Source organism: Dermacentor albipictus, chromosome 1 (genome assembly GCF_038994185.2).
Source record: "Dermacentor albipictus isolate Rhodes 1998 colony chromosome 1, USDA_Dalb.pri_finalv2, whole genome shotgun sequence".
Taxonomy (NCBI): domain Eukaryota; kingdom Metazoa; phylum Arthropoda; class Arachnida; order Ixodida; family Ixodidae; genus Dermacentor; species Dermacentor albipictus.
This window is the reverse complement of record NC_091821.1, coordinates 507,160,297-507,186,253: the sequence shown is the minus strand read 5'-3', so window position 1 is coordinate 507,186,253 and position 25,957 is coordinate 507,160,297. Positions and strand designations below refer to the sequence as shown.

General features: G+C 45.0%; 1 protein-coding gene across 2 annotated transcripts in view; it reads right to left on the bottom strand.

The window, feature by feature from the left end:
* Window positions 1-2,246: 2,246 nt before the first annotated feature.
* Window positions 2,247-25,957, bottom strand: part of LOC135907568 (proteasome adapter and scaffold protein ECM29) — a 505,292-nt gene continuing 481,581 nt past the window's right edge. For both annotated transcript variants that reach the window (XM_065439250.1, XM_065439249.1), the window contains exons 42-46: window positions 23,059-23,212; window positions 17,556-17,661; window positions 7,770-7,849; window positions 5,546-5,617; window positions 2,247-2,437 (exon numbers count right to left, since the gene is read on the bottom strand). In XM_065439250.1, coding sequence (XP_065295322.1) covers window positions 2,301-2,437; window positions 5,546-5,617; window positions 7,770-7,849; window positions 17,556-17,661; window positions 23,059-23,212 — 549 coding nt within the window. In that variant the 3' untranslated portion in view covers window positions 2,247-2,300. The remainder of the gene's footprint in view (window positions 2,438-5,545; window positions 5,618-7,769; window positions 7,850-17,555; window positions 17,662-23,058; window positions 23,213-25,957) is intronic.

Sequence of the window (25,957 nt, the reverse complement as noted above, 5' to 3'; positions counted from 1 at the left end):
GGGGATATCTCACACCGTACTCTTGGGAAAAAGGAACGACAACACAGTAGTGTAAACAATCACAAGGGCATTTATTGCACCTTTCATACATCAATGCCTGCTAGCCGAGTTGGTATCCACAAAACATGCCGATGGGCGCGCGACAAATCTAGAAGTCCGACTCACCGCGTCCTCGCGAGCGAATATGTTCGCTCCATGCTGGATCCCAACGCCTGTCGTTCGCGTGTATAGTCACGCGAATCGTGGCGCGTTCGAAGGCGGCTACGCGAGGCGGTCTCGCAGATGCATCGGTCGCCGCGCGCTCGCGGGAGACGTCCCCCGCCGCGCGCCGACCCGCCGGGAAAGAGCCGCGCTGCACGTGCAGCACGGCCGTCCCGCTGGCTGGCTCCAACCCAAGAGAGCAAGCGCCTTCCTTTCGGCGCCCAAGTAACCTCGCGGCGTTAGCAGCGCAACACTCTCGCCATCTCTCGGACTGCGCCTGTACCATTCCGACCGCCGCATACGCGGCGAAGCCGCACTACAGGAGACGCGCTATGCGGGAAAAACATCAGGGGAGGCGCGAGGGTCGCGCATCCCCACAGTCTCCAGGCTTTGGTCCTACGTGGCAACCAAGGCACTGGTTCGATAAAACAATGACGATCCAGCTTAGGCCCGTATGACATTCAATAATTGCACCAACCCTAATATGGGACGTGTGGCCACGCTTGTGCCATGTTCCATCAAAGTTTACTGTGATATCCCTGCTGAAATATGGATCCACTTCTTAGTAGGTGGTTTTCACAGCAGAAGCAGATTCTCCATAGAACTTGTCTATGCACTGTTTCTGCGGTTCTGAAAAGTATTTTGATGCTAGGTCACAATTGGACACGTTCATCGCTGCCCAAAAGTAATTGAGGGCTGTTTCTCCCTTCCTTATCTGTTTTGTTGCCACAATGGCTTTTATATTCACATCAAAGGCCATTGAGTCATCCTGACGAGTAGAACTCAACAATCTTGAAAGTTACTCCACAATGTAAACATAGCAGCTCAAGCTTTGTTGCAAGTCCAAGTTGGGTGCCTCCTTAAACTTTCATCCCAGTTACGAAGCACCGCTGGCACGGGGTCTTGGATAGCAGGTCGCCTAGGGCATCCATTTGCACAAGGAGAAATTTTTCGCCTTCACTTGTGGCAGTGGCAGCTTTAGGATCGGGATCTGTCACTGACATAGCACCAAGTCCTCGTTGCAAAGCAGCGAGTTTTTTATCCACCGCCTCTTTCTCCTCACACGTCAGGAAACGTGTGTTCAAGTGCACAGTGGATGATGCGATCGCACTGTCCAAGGCAGATGAAAGAGAGGATGTGGAAGCCGCTGTCGATGAGCACGAGACACCAGCCGCACTCGTCACGATAAATTCTTGCGCCGGTGAAGCAGGAGTCACGTTGCTAGAAGTGTTGGCGCAACCACGCTCTAGCGTAGATGAAGCGGAAGCTACCCCACAGGAACCATCGGTGCGATTATCGTGGGCGAGCGGGCAAGCGGCGAGCTTCGCCATGCGGACGAGCTTCATAGAACGCTTCCTTGCACCGAACGCACATAGCGTCTTGAGTTTCTTTGGGCACATCGTGGCCGACTGCGCAGCAATCGCAGAAATTGCCCTTTGTGTGTTCCGTTTGCCATCATCTATCTTTGCAGCCGTTTGCAGCTGCAAAGATAGATGATGGCAAGCGGAACACATAAAGGGCATTGGTGATGGAGGAGCCATTACACATTATGCAGAACACTACGTAATCGCACGCAGCAGCCAATGGGAGTTGTGGTCTCCCCCGCGTCCTTGAGGAGCGCGCATTTCACCCAATCTCAGCTTTGCGTCTCAGCCGCAGGAAACTTGAAAGCTCTCGCGAGCCCTCCAATCATGAACGATTTAAGCCTCTCCCACGCTACCGCCACCGCCGCGGGGGGCGGGGAAAAAGAAGCACAAGAACACACGAACAAAACACCACCAAAACAGCGGCGCTCGGGGGAGCGGTGGAGAAATTGTGTTTGCGCCAAGTAGGGGTATTTTGAGCACTCACTCGCAGCTCAAGGGCTGCCGCGGCTCATTATAAACTTTATTTGAAATAGTTTCGCGATAAGTTAGATGTTGATATTTACAGAAATTGTAGTTTATAAGACATACTGCCCGAATATGTGGTTTTCGAAAAATTGACTTGTTCGCGATTTTTTGGTTTTCAAAGGCCCGTGTCCCCCCTTAAAGCAGCCGCCAACAAAGTAGAGAGGACAAACTTTATTCTGCGTGTCTCCTATTGCTGTCCATCTGGCATCATGTAAATGTAGCCAGGACGTCAGCCACTTCCTGGGCCAAGTTTTTGAGTTCTACGTTGTCTCGGGCAGCCACTGCTGATACCGTGCACTGCAGCTTCTCAGAAGATGGCCCCACAATCCAGGATGTTTGAGTGGCTGCAACACAGTTTCCAAAACATTGATTAAATTCCTGTGGCACAGGGAGGCTACTGAAAACATTGCAAAAAAGTTTCAGCCAAGAAAAAAAGAAAAGGAGGGGGGGGGGGCAGGCAAAATGAAGATGCACAAGGCCGTAATTTTTTCACCAGCTATATTTATTCTGTCAATTCATTACTGAAACCAGGACTGATGGACATGTGCGATGATATATTCAATGCTAAATACTTAGTTGTCAATATGGTAACATCGCTGGATGTGATTGCTGCTATATTGTCACTGAAGTTGAAAACTTCTTTAGCAGTTGATGGTGTCCCAGCTTTTATTGTGAAAGCATGTGCGTGTTTGCTTATGGAGCGTCTTGCACACATTCTGAAGTTAATTTTTGAGCAAAAATGGTTTCCAGAAATGTGGGAGATCTGCACTGTCGTCCCAGTGCACAAATTTGGTGCCAGTGGGAAAATAGAAAACTACAGACTGCTCTCAGTGCTTTCTCCAAACATTTTGAAGTTGTTTTAAGCAAGCATTATTTTTCTTTTCATTTGAAATACAAAATTTATTGCGACAACATGGCTTCATGCCTTTGTGATCTGCAGATGCCAAATGTGTGTCTTTTCTAAATGATGTTGAGGCTGGAGGTTAGGTAGGCTGCGTTTACTTTGATTTTCCAAAAAGCTTCTGCTTTGGTGATTCCCAACATTCTAATACATAAGTTAAACATGTACAATGCCAGTGATTCTCTTTGTTTGTTCCTTAAGGACTATTTGTATCAACATAAAAATTCTCTTCATGTATCAGGAAGTTTATCAGAACCATATATTGTGAGCCATGGTGCACCCCAGGGCTCAATTCTTGGGTCTTTTCTACAAGTTTATAAATGATACCACTCCTTGCATTACAAATGCCAAACTACTACAGTATTCTGACAATACAGAACTGTTTGCTCCTGTTAAAGAGATTAAGGACTATCATGCTTTACAAGATGATGTTAATTCAGTGGTGAAATGATGCTGTTCTATGCGCTATAAATGCAAAAAAATGATTTTTTTTGTCTTTTACATGAAAAAGCTGCCCTGCCCATTTTTTTTTTTATTTACAGATACTGCGCAGGCCCTTCTGGGGCCCATGCAAAAGTGGATACTAAGAATTGCATACACACTGGATTGCACACTGTTGAACAAAAAGTCTGCAACTAAATATCTAGGTGTTCATTTTGACAGTAACCTAAAATTTGGTAAACCTATGTTAACCGTATCGGTGCGTCTTTTAGCGTTCTTGGTTTTATATCCCGAATAACTTGTGGTTTTAGTGATTCTCATTGTTTTATTACATTGTTTCAATGTTTAGTTAGTAAACTTAAATATAATTCAACAGCATGGAATAGCGTTGGCATTGTTCTTCAGGAGGAAAATGAAAAAGTGCAATGCAGATTTATTAGTATACTTTTGATAGGTTTATGTGTCGTTTATATTACAGTCAGCTTCCGTCAATTTGACCCAGACGGGAAAGACAAAATGGATTGAATTATCTGCCGGACCGAATTGAACAAGAAGTAGAAATAACACCAAAACACAATGCAGATTTATTTGGCACTATTTGCCCTATTCTAACAGGGCTCCGATTCAAATGTGTGCCCAATTTCTATATGCACAAAGTCAAAAACTGACGTAGAAATGGCATTAAAGCTCCTAAAAAGTATGAATTTTACATACACCCGAGTTTTTAGCAAGAAAAATGAGCAAGGATCTAATATGTGCTGCAAATTGGTAGCTGGGTGTCTAAAGTGAGGTTCACCGCAGCGCACTTGTGTTATGCGGTAAAGCATGCAGATGCCGCGAAGGCAGTTTTCGTTTTGTGTTCGAATGCAATGCGCAGGCGATTCTCGGCCCAATTTCCATGAATAAAGAAAGAAAGCTGCACGTTAGAATTGGGTCAATACCATAATCAGACATTGTCAGCTATGGTTATTGCTTGAAAATCCTCCTAGGGCAGGACGAAAATAGACATTTTCAACAGGGGATGGATGACGTGTGTTCAATGCATTCACTGCAGCTGAAAGGGTCGCTAGTGGGGTCACAATAGGGGTCAGGCACGCTAGTCAAGTTCAAGTTATCCAGCGAAGACCAAGTTTAGGATCAAAATAATGAAAGTTTGTCTCCATAGAAATGCGTGGGTGCCGACCGGAACCTTCGGTCCGGATCAAGTTAACCCGAGTCGAATTAACGGACGTCTACTGTATTACACTTAAATGATAATTTGTAATAAGTAAAACATGAAAGCATTAAATTGGTGACGAGAAATTTAAGAATTTGTATTTTTCCAGAGGAGCATTCATGGGTATATTGAATGCCCATTTCTTGCTTCAATGCATGTTTTTATTTCTCGAGAGGGCAATCTAGGTGGAAACGTTGTTTAGAGTAAATAAAGTTAGTAATCCTAGTCCCATAATTTGTTTGTGATGTTTACTTAACAGTGCGAATAGTAATGACAATGCTGACATTTTAATAAATGATACCTCTATTCTTAAACACAATATATACTAGTTATACTGGTTATACCTATCTTGAGCATGTTACATGCATTTTGTTGCATGTATTTTGTCTAAGAACTCTTTGTCTTTCTATTGCATGCCAAATCAGAAGGATTTTGTATGCTGTTTTTAAGAACATACATAAACAATTGAATTCAATTTCATTATCAACATCTTTTTTCTGAGCTGAAATTTTCTTCAAATCATGGATTACTAACTCGCACAGAGGTTCAATCTATTCGCCTTCTGAAAAGGTCATATTCAAGCGGTTTAACTTCATAATTTGATGGTGGTAAGATTTGCTCATTGACATGATGTTACTTAATAGATCATTTTACATTGAGATGCCAATGAACCCCAAAAACACTGGCTTCCAATCAGCATACATTTCAATACAATTTTGACATGCTTGCTGATAAGCAACATTACCTTTAAGCAAGTGCAATGCAACATTCAAGTAGGTAGTAATTTTTCTTTTTTTTTATAATAAAGAGTATGCTTCTTCTATGCTACTTTTATGTCTACACCAAAATTAAGACCCAAGGAGCTGGACAATGTGTTGACTATAGCAGAGTTACCTTGTATTCGGTCCACAAAGGTCTTCAGCAGCTTGAGGGCTTCAAGACAAAGGCTGGAGTACTTTGTCATTTCTGGTGAAAGGTTCACAAAAGTAAGAATAGCAATCAGTAACAGTTCAGCAAATCAGCATGAGCAATCTGCACAATACACGCAATATTCCTCAGCCGATGTAGATAAAGCAGTAGAATCTTCATGATACAGACCTCATGGTACCTCAGAAAACATACATACCCACAATCCGTGTGACCAGAATAGATCTAACTTCGTGGCATGAAAACAAAAGCTGAGACAGAAGGGAAACGAAATGCACATGCACTAATGCCCAACTAAAGGTTTATTTCATATACAACACAGTTTATACATCGAAAGCCATGCGCATGAGCCACATTACACTTGCTTAAAGGAACAAAAAATTGCCGACGATTACGTTACTTCTTAGTGCGAAATTTGAGTGCAGCTCTTCAGCTGTTTTGGCTAAACCGTCTGTGAGCCTCGGACAATCCACCTAATGCGAAACATTTCGCACCAGCCGCCGGAAATGGACTGTAGCATGGCGCAACTGCCTCTCTTATCGGGAGGTCGCGGGAGGCAGTGCATAGGCGCATAGGAACATTGTGCGGTGAAGAGATGGCAGCGCCTGACTGACGCCATTGACGCTGCTAGCGAGTCAACTGAAGGGGGCTCTGCGTTTCAGCTTGAAAAGTGCGCACCATGATCTACTAATACCAAGCCGGCACTTCGACACCCAGAGAACACCACGCGCTCTCGCGTGGTCGCCGCCACGAGAGAGGGGGGGAGAGGGCGGCATACACTTAGTGGTGAACGGCGGCGGCTATGCGTTTCGGCTTGGGCAGCAGCACATCGTGGAGATCAGTGCCCACCGAGCTGGCTCTGATTGCCGCCGCACAGGGGTGGCATTAGAGGAGGAGCGAAGAGAGCAAGGCTTCTGCCGTGCGCAAGAGATGGCGCCAGGAGCGCGCCCAGCTAGAGCAGCATGCAGGCCCCGGCTACGGCGCTGGTTACTGCGAGGGACAACGGCGAGGCACGACCGCGACGTGATATGGGTGCCAAAGAGCTGCGCTCTAAAAGTAAACCAACAAAGACCACGGGACGCTATGAAGAAGAAAAAATGATAAAGTTCAAGTAACATGCCAGATTCTGTTTGTTGGCCATCACCTACACGTGGCACCTAGATAGCACAATTCCTTGCTTGACAAGGCATCAATATGAAGGTAAGACATTTAGGGAAGGAGAAGAAAGGGAGTAAACCGAGGGACCCGATTTTTATGAATCATATCATAAAAAACCAACAAAGAATTATTTCCTTACTTGAATTTGTAAGTACAAGTAATTTCCCTGTCTTTGTTGGCTTCTTATGATAGGACATTATGCTTACTCATGGTGATCATGTTTGGGTGAATAAGCCTTTAGTGGTTTCCGAGGCCTTTCTTCGCTCAATGTCATTCAGCTGACCATTCTGGTAAGTGTAAAACCTTGTGCTCATTTCTTCCCGTAAGTTGCTAGTGCACATTTTCCACTGCAGAAAATTGATGGCATTTAGCATCTGAGCCTTCCAGGGTGTTTGCTTATAGCAACTGTCAGCACCATCATCACTGTCATGTTCCTGTTGTGGTTCGACTGCGCCGACATGGTACTCGATTGTCTTGTCTCTGCATGTGGCAAGGTCCGCAGTGACGAAACCATGGGTCCATGCTTCAACCCAGTTATTGCTCTGGTGACTTTATGGAGGCTGATCTGCTACTGGACAACTTCATGCAAAATCCACACTTGCACAAACAATTTGTTATCAAATATACTAAAACCTCACAATCACAGTAACCAACCACGGTAAGCAGTGTGCCGAGGTGAAGCGCTGTTGGCAACCCCCCCCCCCTCCTCCCCCAGGCCCCCTTATCCCTACAAAGTCGATGTTTCAGATGGTCAGTCTGTCCACAGCTCTATACCACAACATCTCTAGCAGAATTCAGTGCAACTTATGAAAGAAAATCAAGGCCTAGCACGTGCATACACCGTGATTTCACTGAAGACGACGATGAGCCACATATGCACCATCCAATCTGTGCATGTAGTGCATCCCAAAAATTATAAGGCTGCAGAGGCCCAGTAGGAAGTGAATCTGGCCTGACAAGCACAGCAGCATTTCAAAAGTAGTTCACAATGCATGGTGCTGCTAAGTTCCAAAGACAAGTTGTGACAACTCACCCAAAGCCTCGCAGGCCACGTGGACAATACCATTGGCCATGGACACCACCTCCTCAGATGGCTGTGCTGGCCATGAAAGCCTGCGCACATGTGTTGTGTGAAGGGAACATACCAAGCTCAGCTTAAGTCAACATGTGACTTAATCCCAACGTGCTTAATGATGTTGACCCAAGCTCAGCTTCTGCCCAATGCGTTCGCTGTGGATGCAGTGGCACTCACTAGAAAAAGGTGGAGAGTGTTTTGCCATTTCAGCAATGCGACTACCCTCATGAATTTTGTTTATCGCTTTCCTTGTGGAGGGACAATACGCGGACTGGCCCTCCAAGCAGCACGGACAAGCAGTACGTCAAACGCAGTGTGCTTTGTCATGGCACACTGCTTCCCTAGCTTCGCAACTCTTCTCTTTTTCTTTTTTGTGACTCCACGAAGAAAGCAGACGACAGAAAGCAGGGGTAGGTGCATTGCTGGAATGGCAAAGCTCTCTGCACTTTTTCTTGACAGTGTCACTCTGACCACAAGTCATGCATTGCAGCTCATATTGCACATGATTGTACATTGCTAAAGCATGACAAGACAATGCGGTGACACAGAGGGAGCAATGGACATTACTATGCCCATATTGCAGTGTTAATTATTTATTACAAATGTGTTGCATGCTTGGGTCAATCGTAAGCTTTGCAGTGCAGAGAAGAAAATGCTGCCTCAAATGGTGACACCCCTAAATAACCACCAAGAGAGAAAAATGTGTGCAGAATTCCAAGCACAACAAACTGCAATACTCTTGGCAGCAGTGTGAATACTTATGGTCAACTTCCAAGCCGGGAAGTGAAAAAAGTAATTTTTTAGTTTTTTCATAGTCAAACCTGATGTTCTTGTGAAATCTTGCCCTGAGTAGGCATTGTTGAATTAAGGTTTAGTGTGGCAAGACTTCGCCATAAGTACATGTCCAAGAGAGACAAATTGTACAAATTATTATTGAGAGTGCATTCTTGCTATGATTGCAGTCACCGAGTTGTATTGGTAAAAGGGCCTTTACAGAATAGCTCAACTTCCAAGTGTGCTTGAGCAACAACCTCGATTGTGTGACAGCACTCTGCATGGTACAAGTCTCTGCTGAGGGTTGTGAAGATGAGGGGTGTGCGAATACTCAAATATTCGATTTCAAATAGAATAGTGATGGTTAGAATAATTCCATTCATGAATCTAGAATATCTGACTTTTTGAATATCGATAGCTTCGGTAAATAACTCATCCGTTGTCGGTGCCATGACGCACGCAGCGTTCCCACGGCGTGTGAACTCTATCTGTGCAAGGTTCCTCCAGGTCGACGATACCAATCGAAACAATTAATGTGACATGGACAGAGGAAACTACAACAGAGGTGCGTATGGAAAGCACTAGAGCATGTGTGAAGATTGGTCTGATTAGCCACCAGAAGGCACGCTGGTCGCATCGAATATGCAAGCTCAGCGTTCATGCATGTAGATTCGCGCACTTGAGAGCTCTCTACCTGCACGTGAGCACACAGACGAACTTGGCAAAGTGCTCGCGGTAGTTGCCGGCTGTTAAACCGTGGACGCAAACACCACTTCAATGGCCGTCAATCTAACCTGTGTGCGTGACTTCACGACCAATCACTGATGAGCCACCCACATGTGGGTGGCTCACCCACCACATGTGGGCATGGGATAGCAGCAATGGCACAGTCTTTGCAGAAACCGTTCTTCTTTTACATCCAGATTCTTCCACTAATCGGGCTGTTTCCTGTCCGTGCCTGGAACCCCTTCGATGGAGCCTGCACTACGCCCTTCCTTGCTGAAAACTCGGCCTTTGCATCATGCGGCGATTTGCTGTTTTCTTCGTCTGCGCATGCCGGAAACGTCAGCGGAATCATTGCACTGGATCTTTTCACCAAACCAACGGCATCAACGCATGCGTCACCCTGTGGTGCGCATATATATAGGCCAACGATGACGACCCTCGTCAGTGGGCATGGGATGGCAGCAATGATGCAGTCTTTGCTGAGACCGTTCTTCTTTTACATCCAGAGTCTTCCTCTAATCGGGCTGTTTCCTGTCTGTGCCTGGAGCCCCTTCGATGGAGCCTGTACTATGCCCTTCCTTGCTGAAAACTCGGCCTTTGCATCAAGCGGCGATTTGCTGTTCTCTTCATCTGCGCATGCCGGAAACGTCAGCGGAATCATCGCACCGGATCTTTTCACCAAACCAATGGAATCAACGCATGCATCACCCTGTGGTGCGCATATAAATAGGCCAACGATGACGACCCTCGTCAGTGGGCATGGGATGGCAGCAATGGCGCAGTCTTTGCTGAGACCGTTCTTCTTTTACATCCAGGTTGGTAACTCGACTTCCCTTTACTGTAAGCGCTCTAGCAATCGCGCTTTGCTGCTCGTCTCATGCCCGGACATTTTGTGGTGTTTATTTGCCGACTGTGTACATGTTACGAAGTTGGTCGTGATGTCCGGAGACATTGAGCTTAACCCTGGGCCTAATCCCAGTTGTAGCACTAACCTGGTTCTCGAGGCCATCAACTCTCTTGCTACTAAAATGGATACGCGTCACACTGAGCTAATCTTAACTCTTAATGAAGTGAAAGCCAACCAAGAATTACTTGAGGAGCGTATTACAAGCATGAATGCCAGATTAGCGCACGTAGAGCAGAAAGTCACTGCACTTGAAACTCAGCAGGAATCTGCTCATATCCGAGGCATTATTACCGAAGCCATGAAAAGTGAGAATGCATCGGTGCAATCTCGTCTGGACGATTTTGAGGACGGGTCAAGAAGAGATAACTTGATTTTCTATGGTATCATCGATGGTGCCTCTGAAACTTGGGCGGAAACCGAAAAAAAAGTTTGTGCACTCCTTGTGCAGTTTTTCGCGTTGCAATTACCCGAAGAAGGAATTGAGCGTGCACATCGCTTAGGTTCCTTTATAAATAACAAATGATGACCAGTGGTAGTGAAATTGGCATCATTTAAAGCAAAGGAAAACATTAACACAAAAGAAGAAACTGAAAGGATCCGAGGTATCCATTCAAGAAGACTTCTGTCGGGCAACTAGAATGACCAGGAATAAGTTAATTGCATTTCGGAAGTCTTCCGGTCAATTGTATCATCTCAGATACAACAAATTGTTCATCAACAAAATGTACTGCGCGTATTGCTCTCAAACCGATACCGTTTATGAACTCCAGCAGAACAGTATTGCTACTGCCAGCGGTAATGTAGGCAGCAGCGGAATAAATTTCCCTGCGAATCCCCCGTCACCCGCTTCGAGTTAGCATCAGGCGGCCGTACAGAATAAGCATGACAACGATTACTCTGTGCTGTTCACTAACATCCGCTCCATTATGAATAAGCGCGATGCTCTGTCTGCGCTGATCGACACGTGCAATGCAGATGTTGTTTTAGTCGAGACCTGGTTTTCAGATAAAATTGAAAATTCGGAGCTTTTCACATGCAGTAAGGCTTACAATATTTATAGAAATGACAGAATAGGATGATGTGGTGGTGGAACCTTGATCGCTGTTTCATCTGATACCACATCTTTTGATATACACGTGCCTTCGCAAATTGAGTTCTTGTGCTGTTGTATTCACATAAATAACAAAGACGTGATATTTGCCGCTTGCTATCGACCACCCAATAGTAATTATTAATTAATTATGGGGTTTTGCGTGCCAAAACCACTTTCTGATTATGAGGCACACCGTAGTGGAGGTCTCTGGAAATTTTGACCACCTGGGGATCTTTAACGTGCACCTAAATCTAAGTACATGGGTGTTTTCGCATTTCGCTTCCATCGAAATCTCGTACGCTCGCCACAGCGTCTAAAACACCGTAAGAAAATTCGTGACTACAGTCGAGCAGATTTTTCCTCGATCAATAACGAATTACAAAGTTTTGCCGATTTCTTTTTTCCTCAGTTCTGGGAAAGAACTATTGCAGAAGACTGGCTTCTTTTCAAGAACAAGGTTCAAACGCTACCTGAAAAATATGTTCCGACCAGCCTATTATCATCATGCAATCGGGCTCCTTGGTTCAACTTAAGTTTGAAACAGCTTCTTAACAACAAAAAAAAAAAAAAACACATTTGTCGACGCTTCAGGCTATCTGGGGAAACCAAAGCAAAAGCTGCCTACGTAGCTATCACATCTGAATATAAGATGGCCATTCGCTCAGCCAAGAATTACTTTTTTTTTGAAACACTACCTCATCTGCTCACAACTAATCCTAAGTTTTGGAACATTATTAACGTATGCAAATCCACAGAAATCGTTCTGAAAACTGACGATGGATTTCCTGTCCCCCGTGAGCTTTGCTTAACGGTTTTTAACAACACATTCTCGCTATCTTTTTCTAACGCTCTAATAGATACTTCACCGTCCGCACGTGCCTTTACGTACCCTGAGATGGAGCCGACTTCGATCGATTTAGATGGCATATACAATTTGATTATGAAAGCTAAACTTTCTTTATCGGCAGGTGTTGATACCATAAATCACAAATTCCTTAAGAGTACTGTAGCGTATTCATCTGCTTTCTTGTCATATATTTTTACGCAGTCTTTGCAGAGTTCAACACTTCCAGACGACTGGAGGACGGCGAAGGTGATTCCAGTCCACAAATCCAGTGATACACATGACCCCTTAAACTACCGGCCGATCTCCTTACCTTCTATTCCATGCAAATTATTAGAGCACATAATCTACTGCAACCTGATTAGCTTTCTCGAGTCTAATAATTTTTTTGCGTCACAATAGCATAGTTTTCGCAAAAATTATTCTTGTGAGACTTTATTATTAACCTTTACTAATGATTTGTCTTCCGCATTAGATCGAGCTTCAGTTATTGACTGCATCTTCCTTGACTTCGCGAAAGCTTTCGATACTGTCTCACATCGACTACTATTACTGAAACTTAGCACACTCCATCTTGATTGCAGTGGACTGAATGTTTCTCGCAGAATAGAACACAGTACGTTTCCGTTAATGATCATGACTTTAAATCATGCAATGTAACATCCGGTGTTCCTCAGGGGTCAGTCCTAGGGCCTCTTCTTTTTATAATTTATATTAATGACCTGCCTGATGCTGTTACTTCTAACATAAGGCTCTTTGCAGACGACTGCGTTATGTACCGCATAACTTCTAATGAGTCTGACTTCTCCGTTCTTCAATCTGACTTAAATAAAATTTCCTCTTGGTGTGATGCATGGCTTATGAAACTAAACATTAACAAATGTAAAGCAATGAGGGTGTCTCGAAAGATTAACCAGTCCATTTCTCAGGGCTATGATCTTAACGGTTGCCCTCTTCAGTTCGTCGACAGCTACAAGTATCTAGGCGTCTATATCACTAATAATCTGTCATGGCAGAAGCATATCCACCATGTTATTAACAAAGCTAACAGTTCCCTTGGTTTTCTTAGGCGGAATTTCCGCGTCGCTCCCGTTCCGCTGAAACTACTACTATATAAAACACTCGTGCGTTCTAAACTTGAGTACGCTTCATCGATATGGGACCCGTACACTAGCTCGTTAACACAGTCCATAGAATCGGTTCAGAACTGCTCAGTTAGGTTTATCCTCTCTAACTACTATCGCTTAGCCAGCATTTCTCGCATGAAGCAAATGCTTGAACTACCTCTCCTTTCTACTAGACGTTGAATTTCCCGCTTGTGCCTGTTTCACAAAATATACTACACTAATAATGAGCTAAAAATGACACTTTTTTCGTCACCGAGCCATTTGTCATTCCGTATTGATCATCAAATGAAGGTTGGGGTGCCTCAGTGTAAAAGCAATGTATACCTCGAAGCCTTCATCCCAAAAACAAGTCAAGACTGGAATCGCCTTCCCGCATCCATCGTCACTATCACAGACCGTGATGTGTTCAAGTCGGCTATCTGTGACCATGTGCTGCCTCATTAGCTATATTTTTTCTTTTTCTATTGCCACTCCTCTCTGTAATGCCTGTACGGCCTTGAGAGTAAATAAATGAAATGAAATGAAATGAACATACAATCGAACCCAATTATAATGATACCGGTTTTAACAATATATCGGTTATAAGAATGAGAAACTGCTGCACCATCAACTTCTGTATGTTTTCTAAGGTGAAATGACCCACTTGCTACAATGCCCCCATGCCGCATTATCAGTTATAATGATGAAGTCTGGCTACTGGCTGTCCGTGCTGAAAGGTAATGAAATGCGAAATCCTTGAGAAGAAAAAAGAAATTCGAGCCACTTCATGTTGCTCTGTGCTGTTTTCCAGCCTTCTCCACATCGCCAACCTCGCGTGCCTCTCTCCCATTGCCCTTCTACCCCTCCAAACATGAATGGGCAATGCCCATAACGCGATGCCACACCACCCTCTGGACCACGAATGGACCGCGTTATCTTCGCTGAGCGCTGCTGCTCCCAGATTGCTCGCTGGCTCCTTTTGCTGTGCAGTTCTGCCAATGAGTTGCTGCTGGTGTTCATCTTTGTCGGTTGCGTCAAAGTTATTCCTGGCCATGTGGTTTCTCAGCCTCACTTGACTCACTGCCGCAGTGGAAGATGGATGATCCTACCACTGATCATCGCCAATGCATGGCGTTGCCAGTCAAAAGCAAGTGCACTGCTATAGATTTGGAAATGAAGTGCTCCTAATCGATGAAGCGATCATCGTGAACATGCTTACAACGGATAGCTATGGCAACAGTGATGGCGACCATGGAAGCGATGCTGCGGAAGGGCAGGCTGCCTCAATGTTGTCCTCGCAGCAGACCCTGCAGATGACTGAGTCCCTTTGGTGCTTTGTTTTTAGTAAAGCAATGAAAGGGGCTAGTTGTTGAACGTTCATGGTTATATTGCGTTTAGTTTTACATTGACTATATTAAGTCCGATATTTACGTCCTGTCCTTCACATAATATCGTCAGTGTAAAACTAAGCGCAATATAACTATGAATGCTTTGTTTTTGCGAGGTAGCTTCCACTGCACTATGTGGAGCACCTGGATTCATTGAACAAGGATGTCGGCAAGCTTCACATAAAACAAGGAAGGCCATTTCTTGTGTGTGCCAAGCCAGTGAGAACTACGTGGCGAGATGCTTGCAGCAATCTTGCCCTGGTGTTTCTTCTGGATTTCTGAAGCTGAGAGACTGCCGCGGCAACCTTCTCGCATTCTTTAAAAGGCCCCTTCCTGGGCCATCAAAGGGATGTCTTGGCATAGTTCGCATATGTAATGTCCACAAGGGCCTTTAGGGTATCTGAATAATAATAAAAAAAAAAAATGTCACTTGCCGCCCGTGACCCCACTTTGCAGTTATAGCAGTGCCATTCTTGAACGCCGCCAGCTGCGGCTTGTTACACACGATCGGAGCGTGCAGGAAGCAGAGTTAAACAGTTAAATGAGTCAATACAATCAACAGCCAGATAGAGGAAGGCGGTGGGGAGGGGCAATGGCCTCCCCTCCATTATAGTTTTCTAAACAACAACTTTGCCTCAGAAGAACTTCACATTGGCCTAGTTGGTATTTACTGTATAACATATTGACCGCAAATAAGACGGGGACAGAGGGAGAAAACAACAAATACCGCCCGTGCTGTTTATGTGTTTTCTCCCTCTGTCCCCGTCTTATTTGTGGTCAATATGATATACAACAACTTTGCCATCCCCCTATTTTAATTTTATTCATGCAGCCCACTTATAACAATTATCAGGTATAACAATGGAATTTTGTGGCACTTGAATGTTGTGATAAGTGGGTTCAGTTCGACTGTATTAGTGACAAGCTTTTTATGATGGTTTGCGGCCCTTTATCACATCGGCTGGCAGTGAATTTTCGTCACAGCCACACCACTAGCCACACTATCTAGCCTGTTAAGCCTAATCAGAGTGGTGGTGTCGGGTGTCTGAAACTAAAGTTATGGTTACTGAATCAATGTAGATCTATTCACAACGGTCACATGACCCTCAGAAAGCTGACAAACCACCTTGCCAACGAAAGTGAGTGCACAGGATCATTGTTGCATGTTCATGGCCGCCACCTTTGTGAAATACTGTGCTGCGGCCCCTCGTTCTGAACGACTTTCTTAGATGGTTAATAGGCACACAACGGTCCCTTTTCGTAGCTTCGAGGTCACAAGAACAGCTTTGGTTTTACGTGGTGGGCTGGAAAATATGTGACAGTGCACTGACCCCTGGCTGGATTTAAAAAAAAAAAAAAAAATCAGTGCCGCAGTCAACAAGTGCGGCCCTGAGTGACATGATGTGTATTCCTCCCTTTTGTCTGTTGCGTAGACTGGCTTTAAAGGAGTTTTGAACCACTCCTCAGGCTTGGTGAAATAACATTATCCGCAGGCAGCATAGGCTGCTGTGGACATCTCAGCCAAGTTTTGCTGTCACAAACGGTGCATGGAGTTTGCAAGCGGAGCACGAAGTCAACTTTTTCTCCGATGCTCTCTTTTCAACAGAAGCCTGCTCCTCATTTTCTTCTGGACGCTTTCTTTCGTAAAAAAGCGGATTCCCATATACAGCTACTATTGGTAGCTCCAGTTGGCTACGTAGCGTAGATACCGGGTACACCGCGGGGTGCCACAACGAGTCCACTGGCTAAGCACACCGTGCCTCACTGATGACAACCACGTTTGGCTTACATTTAGTGCATCATAGGCACCAAAATCGTAAGTTGTAGCATCTATGTTAACATCCAAAATGAAATTTGAACTGCGCGCCACGGTGACATTTAGAAGGCGGAATGTTGTGGGCATGTCCCATTCTACCATAGCCTTCGCAGTGCAAGGCATTGAAGAAGGAACAGGAGCTCAGCGGAGGCGATGTTTTATTGATAATAGCTCAACTTTTGCTGAACAAATTGAAGTACCTTTGGAGGAAAAGTATTTCTGAAATGGCCTATTTTCGCTTCGAATGCCTTTCTCTACTTCCACAAAAAGTGGTCAGGACCCTTTCAACAAGCTGCCCATAAACCACAGAAACAACGTACCATAAACATGAAAACACCTTCCTGTTTTCTGGAAGAAAACAGGAAAGCAGAACTTCTAAGTAATAGACTGCCATTAAGTACAGTCTGGCCCACTATTAAACTGAATACTTCATTGGTATTTAAGAAAACATTGCTATTTCTTCAGCTTCAGAGGGAAAAAAGAACTTAATTCTATTTGACAGATATTCCATTGATAAAAATTATTTTCCATACTTTCGTATACGAACCGAGTGGCTATTAATGCAGGCATACTAATTTGGGATTCACTATAGTAACAGCAGAGCATACTATGCATCTCGATTCATAGGTACCGAAGTTATTGATAGCTGGCAAGATTCTTGTTAAGTAATGTGATTATAGCCTCCTGAGCATGTGCAGCTTTCCGTTTTCTTGCACTAAATTTGGAAGCATAAATGTCTGTTTTCTGATATTTGATATTCAATTCGACATTCTTTTTTTTTTCTTTATTAGATTCGATATATGATATGAAATTTAACACCATTCGATATTCGCACACTCCTAATAAAGATGCGATATATTTATGCCAAACCAATACTGCAACTATTACGCCAATACAGCAACATTTCAACAATAAAAATGTCACTGAATGTGCATAGCAAAAGGTCTTTCCTCTTTCTTCTTTTTGGAGCTGCTGTTTTTTTTTTTACATTCTCTTGCAATGGTAAACTGTGCACAGCAAGCAATGGACTACCGGAGCAGCTGCAGAAGGTAAAGCATGCAGCAGCTGTCAGGGGCAGCGCAGAACTCACCTGAGCACAAATGTGTGCAGAGTCTTGATGATGGCCAACTGCACCTTCCATGTGCCTCCCGAAAAGCTGCTCAGCAGGATGTCGCATAGCCGGGCCCGGTACTTCTCTGCATGGTGCACACTGTGGCCTCAGATCAGGCTCATGCTCCACAACCTCATTTTTCCAGACTTTCACCTCACACCTTAGAATGATGTGCCAAATACACCAAGAATGCATAAAAATAATGGTATTTTAAAGCAAAGCCACACGCTAAATTTGCACACGAAAGGCATAGCATTTATTTAAGTATAACATGACAATATAGCCTAAAGTGTGCTTCACTACAGACACTGCCTATACGAAGAAATGTGCACATAATTGTGTCTTGCAGAGATATCGATGTAGACACAGGAATTTATAAAAGCAGCAGCATTGTTTCAGCTGCTCTGTCTAGTTCTGCATTTTTTCCTGTGTAGAACAGAGAGAGGCATGGTAGTAAGCATCAAGGCTGCATAGCAGTAGGGGTGCCATTTTAAGCGCTTGCACTCTAGTGTATCATATAGTACGATTCAACACTTGCAACTCCTCTTTCCAGCTTAATATATTCAAAATGAAAAAAAAAAAACTATGGGGGCACCTAAGCAACTCTTACAATGTGTAAATGTGAGAGCATTACCTGTCCCTAAGTGTGTTGCTGAGATTAGTGATGTGGCGAAATGTTGCCAAGTTTAGTGCTATCGGAAACGTTGCAAATACCTCCCAACAAATAGTCTACAAATGTTTTGATGAATTGCTTTGTTGCCGCTTTGCACTTGGCATTCCTGCTTTCGCACAGTTAACGTTGTTGTTGTCGCCACTGCTCTGCTTCTCGCTGCCGTCTTGCTCGCCACGCAGCTGTGTTCCCTGCTTGTCTGCTTGTCGAGGAGGGTGCAAATTGCCTAGCTACAGCCGCTGCCAGCTTGCCGTGCTTGCTCAGGAGCCACTCACTCTGCCTTTAGCATTGTTGGGGACCTGGATGGTGAACACTGTTTGGCTGAAGCAGCTAGCTCAGCCCGTTTCTCTGTATTGCGACGGTCTCATAATTCGTCGGCAGTGAACTAGTGCCTCTGGCCATGCCTTGCTATCTCATCGCCCAATGGTATAGATGCGAGCGATTCAACTTTGGATGATGAAGACTCCATAGTGCCAACAGTGGTGCCACTCCTATCGTGCACCATCTAGTGAATTGCCCGCAAGGCACAGCCCAACCCCGTGCACAGCCTCAAAGATATTCATCACTGTTGCCTGTTATAACGGTGTCGCAATGCAAAGGTGCTGCAGTGGTTAGCACACTCAGCTGTGGAGTGGTAGCAGTTGCAGCGGGGCTTGAATCCTCATGGTGGCCACATTTTCTTTCAGTTAGGCGAAGAAGGCATAATCTGTGTGCCGTTTTTTCTGCCACAGCTTTCTGATGACGATGGGGTCACACAATGATCCAAGTAATGCTCTCGCACAAAAAAGCCCTACATACTTACCTGAAAACTCAGAATCTGCGTCCTCACTACAAGTGAAGCACATAGCAACTGTAACACTAGAAATAATTCCTAAGCTATATTTTCTTCAGAAAACATATGGTGGCAGCTCATCACACAACATTCAAAAGGTTTGTGAATAAAGAAGTCCCTTTCACTATCTCTACACTCCAAATCAGAGTGCACAAATACCAGTGCACTTGTTTACTGCCTTCAGCGATGCTTTTATCGAAAACAACACTAAGGTGTTTCTGTGAGGCAAGCATTAACCGCTGCATCATATATGATACAGCATGCAGTCACGGCTTAGCTTGTGGACAGGATCAGAGATTTGTTTCCTCTCAGAAGAACAAACTCAAAAGTAAAATATACTGTTTCTAAGCATCATGAACAGGCCAGAAAATTAATATTCGAGACAAGTTTGTGAAAAAGACCGCATGGCACCCACAATGTTCGAAGAGCTAGTACTAATAGCAGGAATAAATAACTTTCAGGGTAAGATGAAGTTTACTTTGGTTTGCCTCAGGCTCCTAAATACTATGCAAACAAAAATTTACATAAATACAAGGTATATAAATCATCATTATCATCATCATCATTGCCATCACCATAATCATCATCTGCCTATTTTATGTTCACTGAAGGACGAAGGCATCTCCCTGCGATCTCCCATTACCGCTGTCCTGCGCCAACCTATTACAACTAGCACCCGTGAATTGACTAATTTCGTCACACCACCTAGTCTTCTGCTGTCCTCTACTGCACTTCCCTTCTCTTGGTACTCATTCTGTAACCCTAACGGTCCAACGGTTATCTAAACTGCGCATTACATGACCTTCCCAGTGCCATTTCCTTCCCTTAATGTCAATTAGAATATTGGTTATACTCATTTGCTCTCTGATCCAGACCGCTCTTTTCCTGTCTCTTAATGTTATGCCTAGCATTCTTCTTTCCATTGCTCTTTGCGTGGTCCCTAACTTGTTCTCAAGCCTCTTTGTCAGTGTCCAAGTCTCTGCCCCATGTGTCACCACCGGTAAAATGCACTCATTGTACACTTTCCTTTTCAATGATAATGGTAAGCTTCCAGTCAGGAGCTGAGAATGTCTGCCGTATGAGATCCAACCCATTTTTATTCTTCTATAAATTTCCTTCTTATGATCAAGGTTCCCTGTGATTAGTTGACCAAGGTAAATGTGCTCCTTCACAGACTCTAGAGGCTGAATGGCGATCCTGAACTCTTGTTTCCTTGCCTGGTTATTCATCATTATCTTTGTCTTCTGCATATTAATCTTCAACCCCACTCTTACACTCTCTCTGTTAAAGGGAAGCTGAAACACTTTTCGAAAAAAATGAGTTCTCTGCGGCATTCTACTGTTTTGAGTCCCCTGGACACGAATATCTGGTCCAAGAAGGGCGGAAAAAAATGCAAGCGGCTGTTTTTTCAAGAAAACGCGCACCAGCGCCTCAGGGCATCGTGCGAATGCCGCTGTTGTCCGTGATTGGTCGGGGCCGCTGTGACGTCATTCGCGGCAGTCACTGGTCGGCGCCGCCGTTTCAGAGCGTAGCACGCTGTTCTGTTCTGGCTTCATGGCTGAGTTGTAAGCATTATGGAATGTTCTCGCTGTCTCGGACAGCTTGTATTTTCGCCGTACGTGTTCGAACCGACAGCCGATACAGAAAACGATGGCGGCAACGACGATGTTGAGTGTGCCAACAGTGAGAGCGATGTGTGCACCTTCTCGCGCGTTGGAAAACTTAGCTATTACGTATGTATATTTTTTTGTTCTTTTTTAATGTAGCTGCACGTTCCAATGACGGGAGAAAAAATGCGCTAAAGTGTCACTGGGAACTTGCTGCTGGAGGAATGCCGAAGCACAAACTTCTCATTAGATTGTAAACATGGGTGCAATTCCGCGATGTCAAGCACCTTGCCGCTGCTTGCCTAAAGTCCCGTGGTTTTTTTAGTGTTGATACACGATCGTGAACATAAGTGCCGCGTTTCAAAGTGCGCACATGCAGTGCTCCAAGGTACAGTCATGGAAGTTGCTTATTATACACATCCAGAGATGGCCAGCTAGAGGTATTATATCTGCAATATTCAAAATATGGTTTGACGACTTTGCGATTGTGGCTCGATCAAGAATCGGTATGCGTGCTCCATGCTAGTGTTGACATAAAGATATTAGGCAGTTTTAGCACCGTCGTGTGGTAAACACAATAACTGCAACCATACGTCGAATGTCACTAGGCGAGCCTATACTCCATTTCATACCTCAGGTGCAACGCTGTGGAAGCTATGCACGAAGTCCGGTCACCAAAATTTATTACTGCGCGCGTTTCTGTCTATGCTTCGCAGCGTGCCAGCGGCGTTCGTTCGCGCGAGCATACACGTGAAGCTGCCGGGACGGGCCGCAATTAAAAAATGCCGAAAAGAAAATTGATTTAAAAGAACGCGTTAGCAGCCGTATAAGTACACGGATTGTTTCTATGGGTAAATTCTTTTTTTTTTTTCATTCAGAACTGAGCTTATATATGGAAAATTTTCTCAAAAATCAGGTCAAGAAACACCGAAACTTTTCAAAGTGCGAACGCAGCCACTGCAAGAAGTATCTCAAGCCTCCACAGCGTTGCACCTGATGTATGAAACGGAGTACAGCAATGCTAGCAACAACGCGTTTCCGCATTTGTCGTAAGGCTATCCGGCTATCGCGGAAATGGTCCGAGCACAGCACAGTTGATTTCGTCGGCATGAACTTATCTCTCCTCACCGCACTGCGCTGCAAGCTTCTTGTGCTTCGGGAACCTGTGAAACACCACATCGTCCCACCCGCGTGTGTTCGCGCAGCCGATTGCTGCACAGAACGAGGGCATGTTGGGCACCCTTGGCTGTAGGCACTCACGCAGCACAGAAGGAAAGAACAGTTTACGAAAATCGCAAAAGAAAAGAAATGTGAGCGGCGGCGGCGGCAGATCTCTCGTAGTGTTGTTCAGTAAAGCGCAGGACGGAAAGAGGCATGCCAGCACATGCCAGCACGCCGGTCCGGCAGCTCGGTCCCCGTGAATGACGTCACTCTCGCCGGTTCTCTCCTCTGGCAACCACCTCACTCGGCGCTCCGGGAAGCGATGGGGGCGTGTCCGCAGGGGTGATTTGGAAAGCGATTTCCACCTCATATATTAACAAAACGAAGAAGAAAATTTCGGAACCGTAAATTATTAGGTCTGTTCTTCCCAATCCCAGCAATTCATGGAAATTGAAAACCGTTTCAGCTTCCCTTTATGGTCCTCAATCATTTGTTGCAACTCATCTGCAGTGTTGCTGAATAGCACAATGCCATTGGCAAACCGAAGGTTGCTGAGGTGTTCGCCGTCGATCCTTACTTAGGTCCTAAGCCTTTCCAGTTTAACAGCTTGAATACTTCTTCCAAGCATGCAGTGAATGGCATCGGAGAGATTGTGTCTCCTTGTCTGACCCCTTTCTTTATATGTAGCTAGGTATCTTCCTACATTTCTTGTGTAGAATTAAGATAGCTGTGGAATCTCTGTAGATATTTTCCAAGATATTTACATAAGCAGTCTGTACTCCTTGATTACGTAATGCCTCTATGACTGGTGGTACTTCTGCTGGATCAAATGCCTTTTCGTAATCTATGAAAGCCATATAGAGAGGCTGATTGTATTCTGCGGATTTCTCGATTACCTGATTAATGACATGGATGTGATCTATTGTAGAGTATCCCTTCCCGAAACATGCCTGTTTCCTTGGCTGACTAAAGTCCAGTGTTGCCCTCATTCTATTGATTACCATATTTATTCGAATTTATTCCTTCAGTTGACATTGGAATAACCAAAAAATTGAATTAACTGGAGTTAAATTAACGGAAGTATTGTACTTTTAATACCCCATTGCTTAATGTCACAGACCAGGCAGCTGTTTGTTAAACAAATTTTTCCATTGTGGTGTGGAGCGCCGTCACAGTGGCCAACATCATGGGCAACATCAAGAGAGCACTTACCCTGGGTGGCAGGTGCCTGCTGGGGCCAGGCCTGACCCAGGGCCTCAAAAGCTGCCTCCTGGAACTGCAGCTGAGACTCCAAGTCCCAGGACTCCTCACCATCCTCGTCCTGATCCGCACCACCTTCGCTGTTGCCACCTCGGCTGGCAGCGCACTGTGCCACAAGGGAGGAAAAGATGCACCCATGGCAGCCACTATGTTACGAGTCTACAGAGGTTTAAATCTCACAAGCATGCTTAGTCTGCCTGAAGTACATGCATGAAGTACATGCTACCTGAAGAAAAATTCATACAAGACGCCAAGTGAACGGCTGACACGTGTAGAGACTAGCAGCTGACTGCTACTTCCAAAGGCCAGCATGAGCTGATGTCGTTAGCTCTGTATACTTTCCTCTCTGCTCATCTTAGTATGAGCTGCAGCAAACTATTGCCGTCCAGGATTCTAACTCATTAAAATAGCGCTAGCTGATTCGCGCTTCTTTACATATGACCAGTGGAGGCCTGTCACTCGCACTAGAGAGCGTCATCCTGTTCTTTTTCAGCTCTTGTCTCAAAGCATTATATTTCCGATTTGGCAGACGAGGCCTGCTGGGATTTCAATGATGGGGTAGCAGTGTTTAAGACTAGCAAAGTCTAGCAAGCAAGTTTAAGACAAGCTAAGTTCTAGCAAGGTAACACCAACATGTGGGCAAGAGGCACACAACCACGCAAGTTAGGTCACTCAAATGGTCCAAGACAGGCCAACATACTACGACAATAATTTGTGGCACAAGCTGTGTTTGTGTTATCGGGTCCAAAGCCACGCAAGATAACTTTTTTTCAAACGAAACTGGCAACTGACAGTGTCATATCACTGCTTGGAGCAATGCTACAATGCACAGATTGGTGACTCTGCAGCAATAAACAGGGCCTTGGCAATTGAATCTTCAGTATTTATAGAAAACAGTAGGAAGGTGTCAAGGAAGATCTACAGCTATTCGGGATAACAAAGCCAGAAAGGGCTGTAGCCAGCAGAATGTCGGGCTAGTTGGTTCATGCTTGAAATGTATATCTGTTGCAAGGAAAACTAAATGGAAAAAAGAAGGGACAGAAAGAGTGACACACATGCAGAATAAAAGGCTGTAGGGAAGCATAAAGTGTGTGAAGGAAGCATAATGGAAACGCAAAGGAAGCATAAAGGATTGGCTACAGCCCTTTATGCTTCACTATGTTGTGAGCATAGGCGATGTAAGGGAAGACATCATCCCAGTTCTTGTGGTCTGAGGAGATGCACACGGCCAGCACGTTTATCAGAGTTCAATACATCCATTTAACAAGACTGCTGGTCTGTGAAGACTATATGGTGCAGTGTGTTGGAAATATAAACTACACATGTGAAGCAACTCTTCAACGGTGCCAGTGATGACTTGACAACTATGGTCACTGATCATCATTTCAAATGAACTGCGTAGAACAATATGCAACAAGAAAGCTGTGATGCAAGCAGTGGTAGATGTATAGATGTGGATATTGTATTTTTTGCATAGCAAATAATGACAACCCAGCGACTGTTGTTGAATTACCGTGGAAAGTGACTGTGGAGGCCTAGGCCAACTTGCTGAAAGGGGACATGAGGAGGAGTCAGAGGGGAAAGGAGGCCTCTGATCAATAGAAAAAATTTAGAAAGCATCCTTTTATTGTGATAGCAGTCACACGGACCCTCCAGGTTATAGCGGTCCTAGGGGCCCACAGGAGTACCAGCCACTGCGGGTTCAGGTGCTGTAGTGCTGCCCCACTTGAAAGTGCATGTGTGGCTCAATGCGCACTGAAGACGATGCACTGTCAACACTATGCTCCACCACCTCGGTGGCAGAGCCAGGGCAGCGTTTCGTCTTTCACTACTGGCGCCAACGTTGTGCCACTGTGAGCACCCTAGTGTTTCTGCAATGCTGCTGTGTGCATGCACTAGTCTGAGCAGAATGGGCATTACACGTCAAGCCACCATTGTTCATTGGGCACTAGCGCTGATGGTTTTCCGCCACTCTCATCTTCAAGGTGGAATGCCTGCAACACCACCAGCGACGCTCCTCATCACATTAGCGTTGTGAGACGCCTGGTAGCTGCCCTGGCATTGTACCTACTATTGAGCAGGAGGTGGCTTGTATGCTGCATTGTGCCAACATGTTGTACCCACATATAGTTAAAACACTGTTTGAGGTGTCCAAATGCTACACTAAATGTTGTTCACCTAAGTGTACATACTGCCGTAGCGCTGTGCGACTGAGGCAGAGAAAGATGAAGTAGAGTGGGCACGCGTGATCTCGGGGTACTCTGCGCTGGCTGGGCCTGGCCTGTAGCTCCCCTCTCGGACCTCATTTCACCTTGTAAATAAACATCACTCGTAACAACTTTGGTGGAGATGTGGGGTACACGTCTTTCTTTGTGACGGTGTTTAGGTGGCGATAGTTCACACAGAATCTCCATGAGTTGTTTTTTTTCTTGACTAGGATCACAGGAGCAGCCCAAGGGCTACATGATTCCTGGATCACTCCTTTCTGTAACATTTCTTCGACCTGCTCTGCGATGACTTTTCTCTCTGAAGGTGAAACGCGGTAGGGCTTCTGACGAATTGGCGTTGCTTGCCCTGTATGGATGCGGTGTTGCATATGAGACGCCGGTGGTGTATGGGACGCGCTCGTTGGTCTTGTGCAAAATCGAACACTGTAGCGTAGCGAGTGAGCGCTCCTTGAAGCAGACACTGCTCACTAGAAGACAGCGAATTGTTAATCATGCACTTGAAATCAGCAGAATTATCATGGTTGGAATCGGGGTTGGATCTTTTTTCGGCAGTTGACATTTCGACTGTTCCGACGCTGACAATGGCTTGTTCATCAAAACTTGCCAGTTTAAGTCCTAGCGGC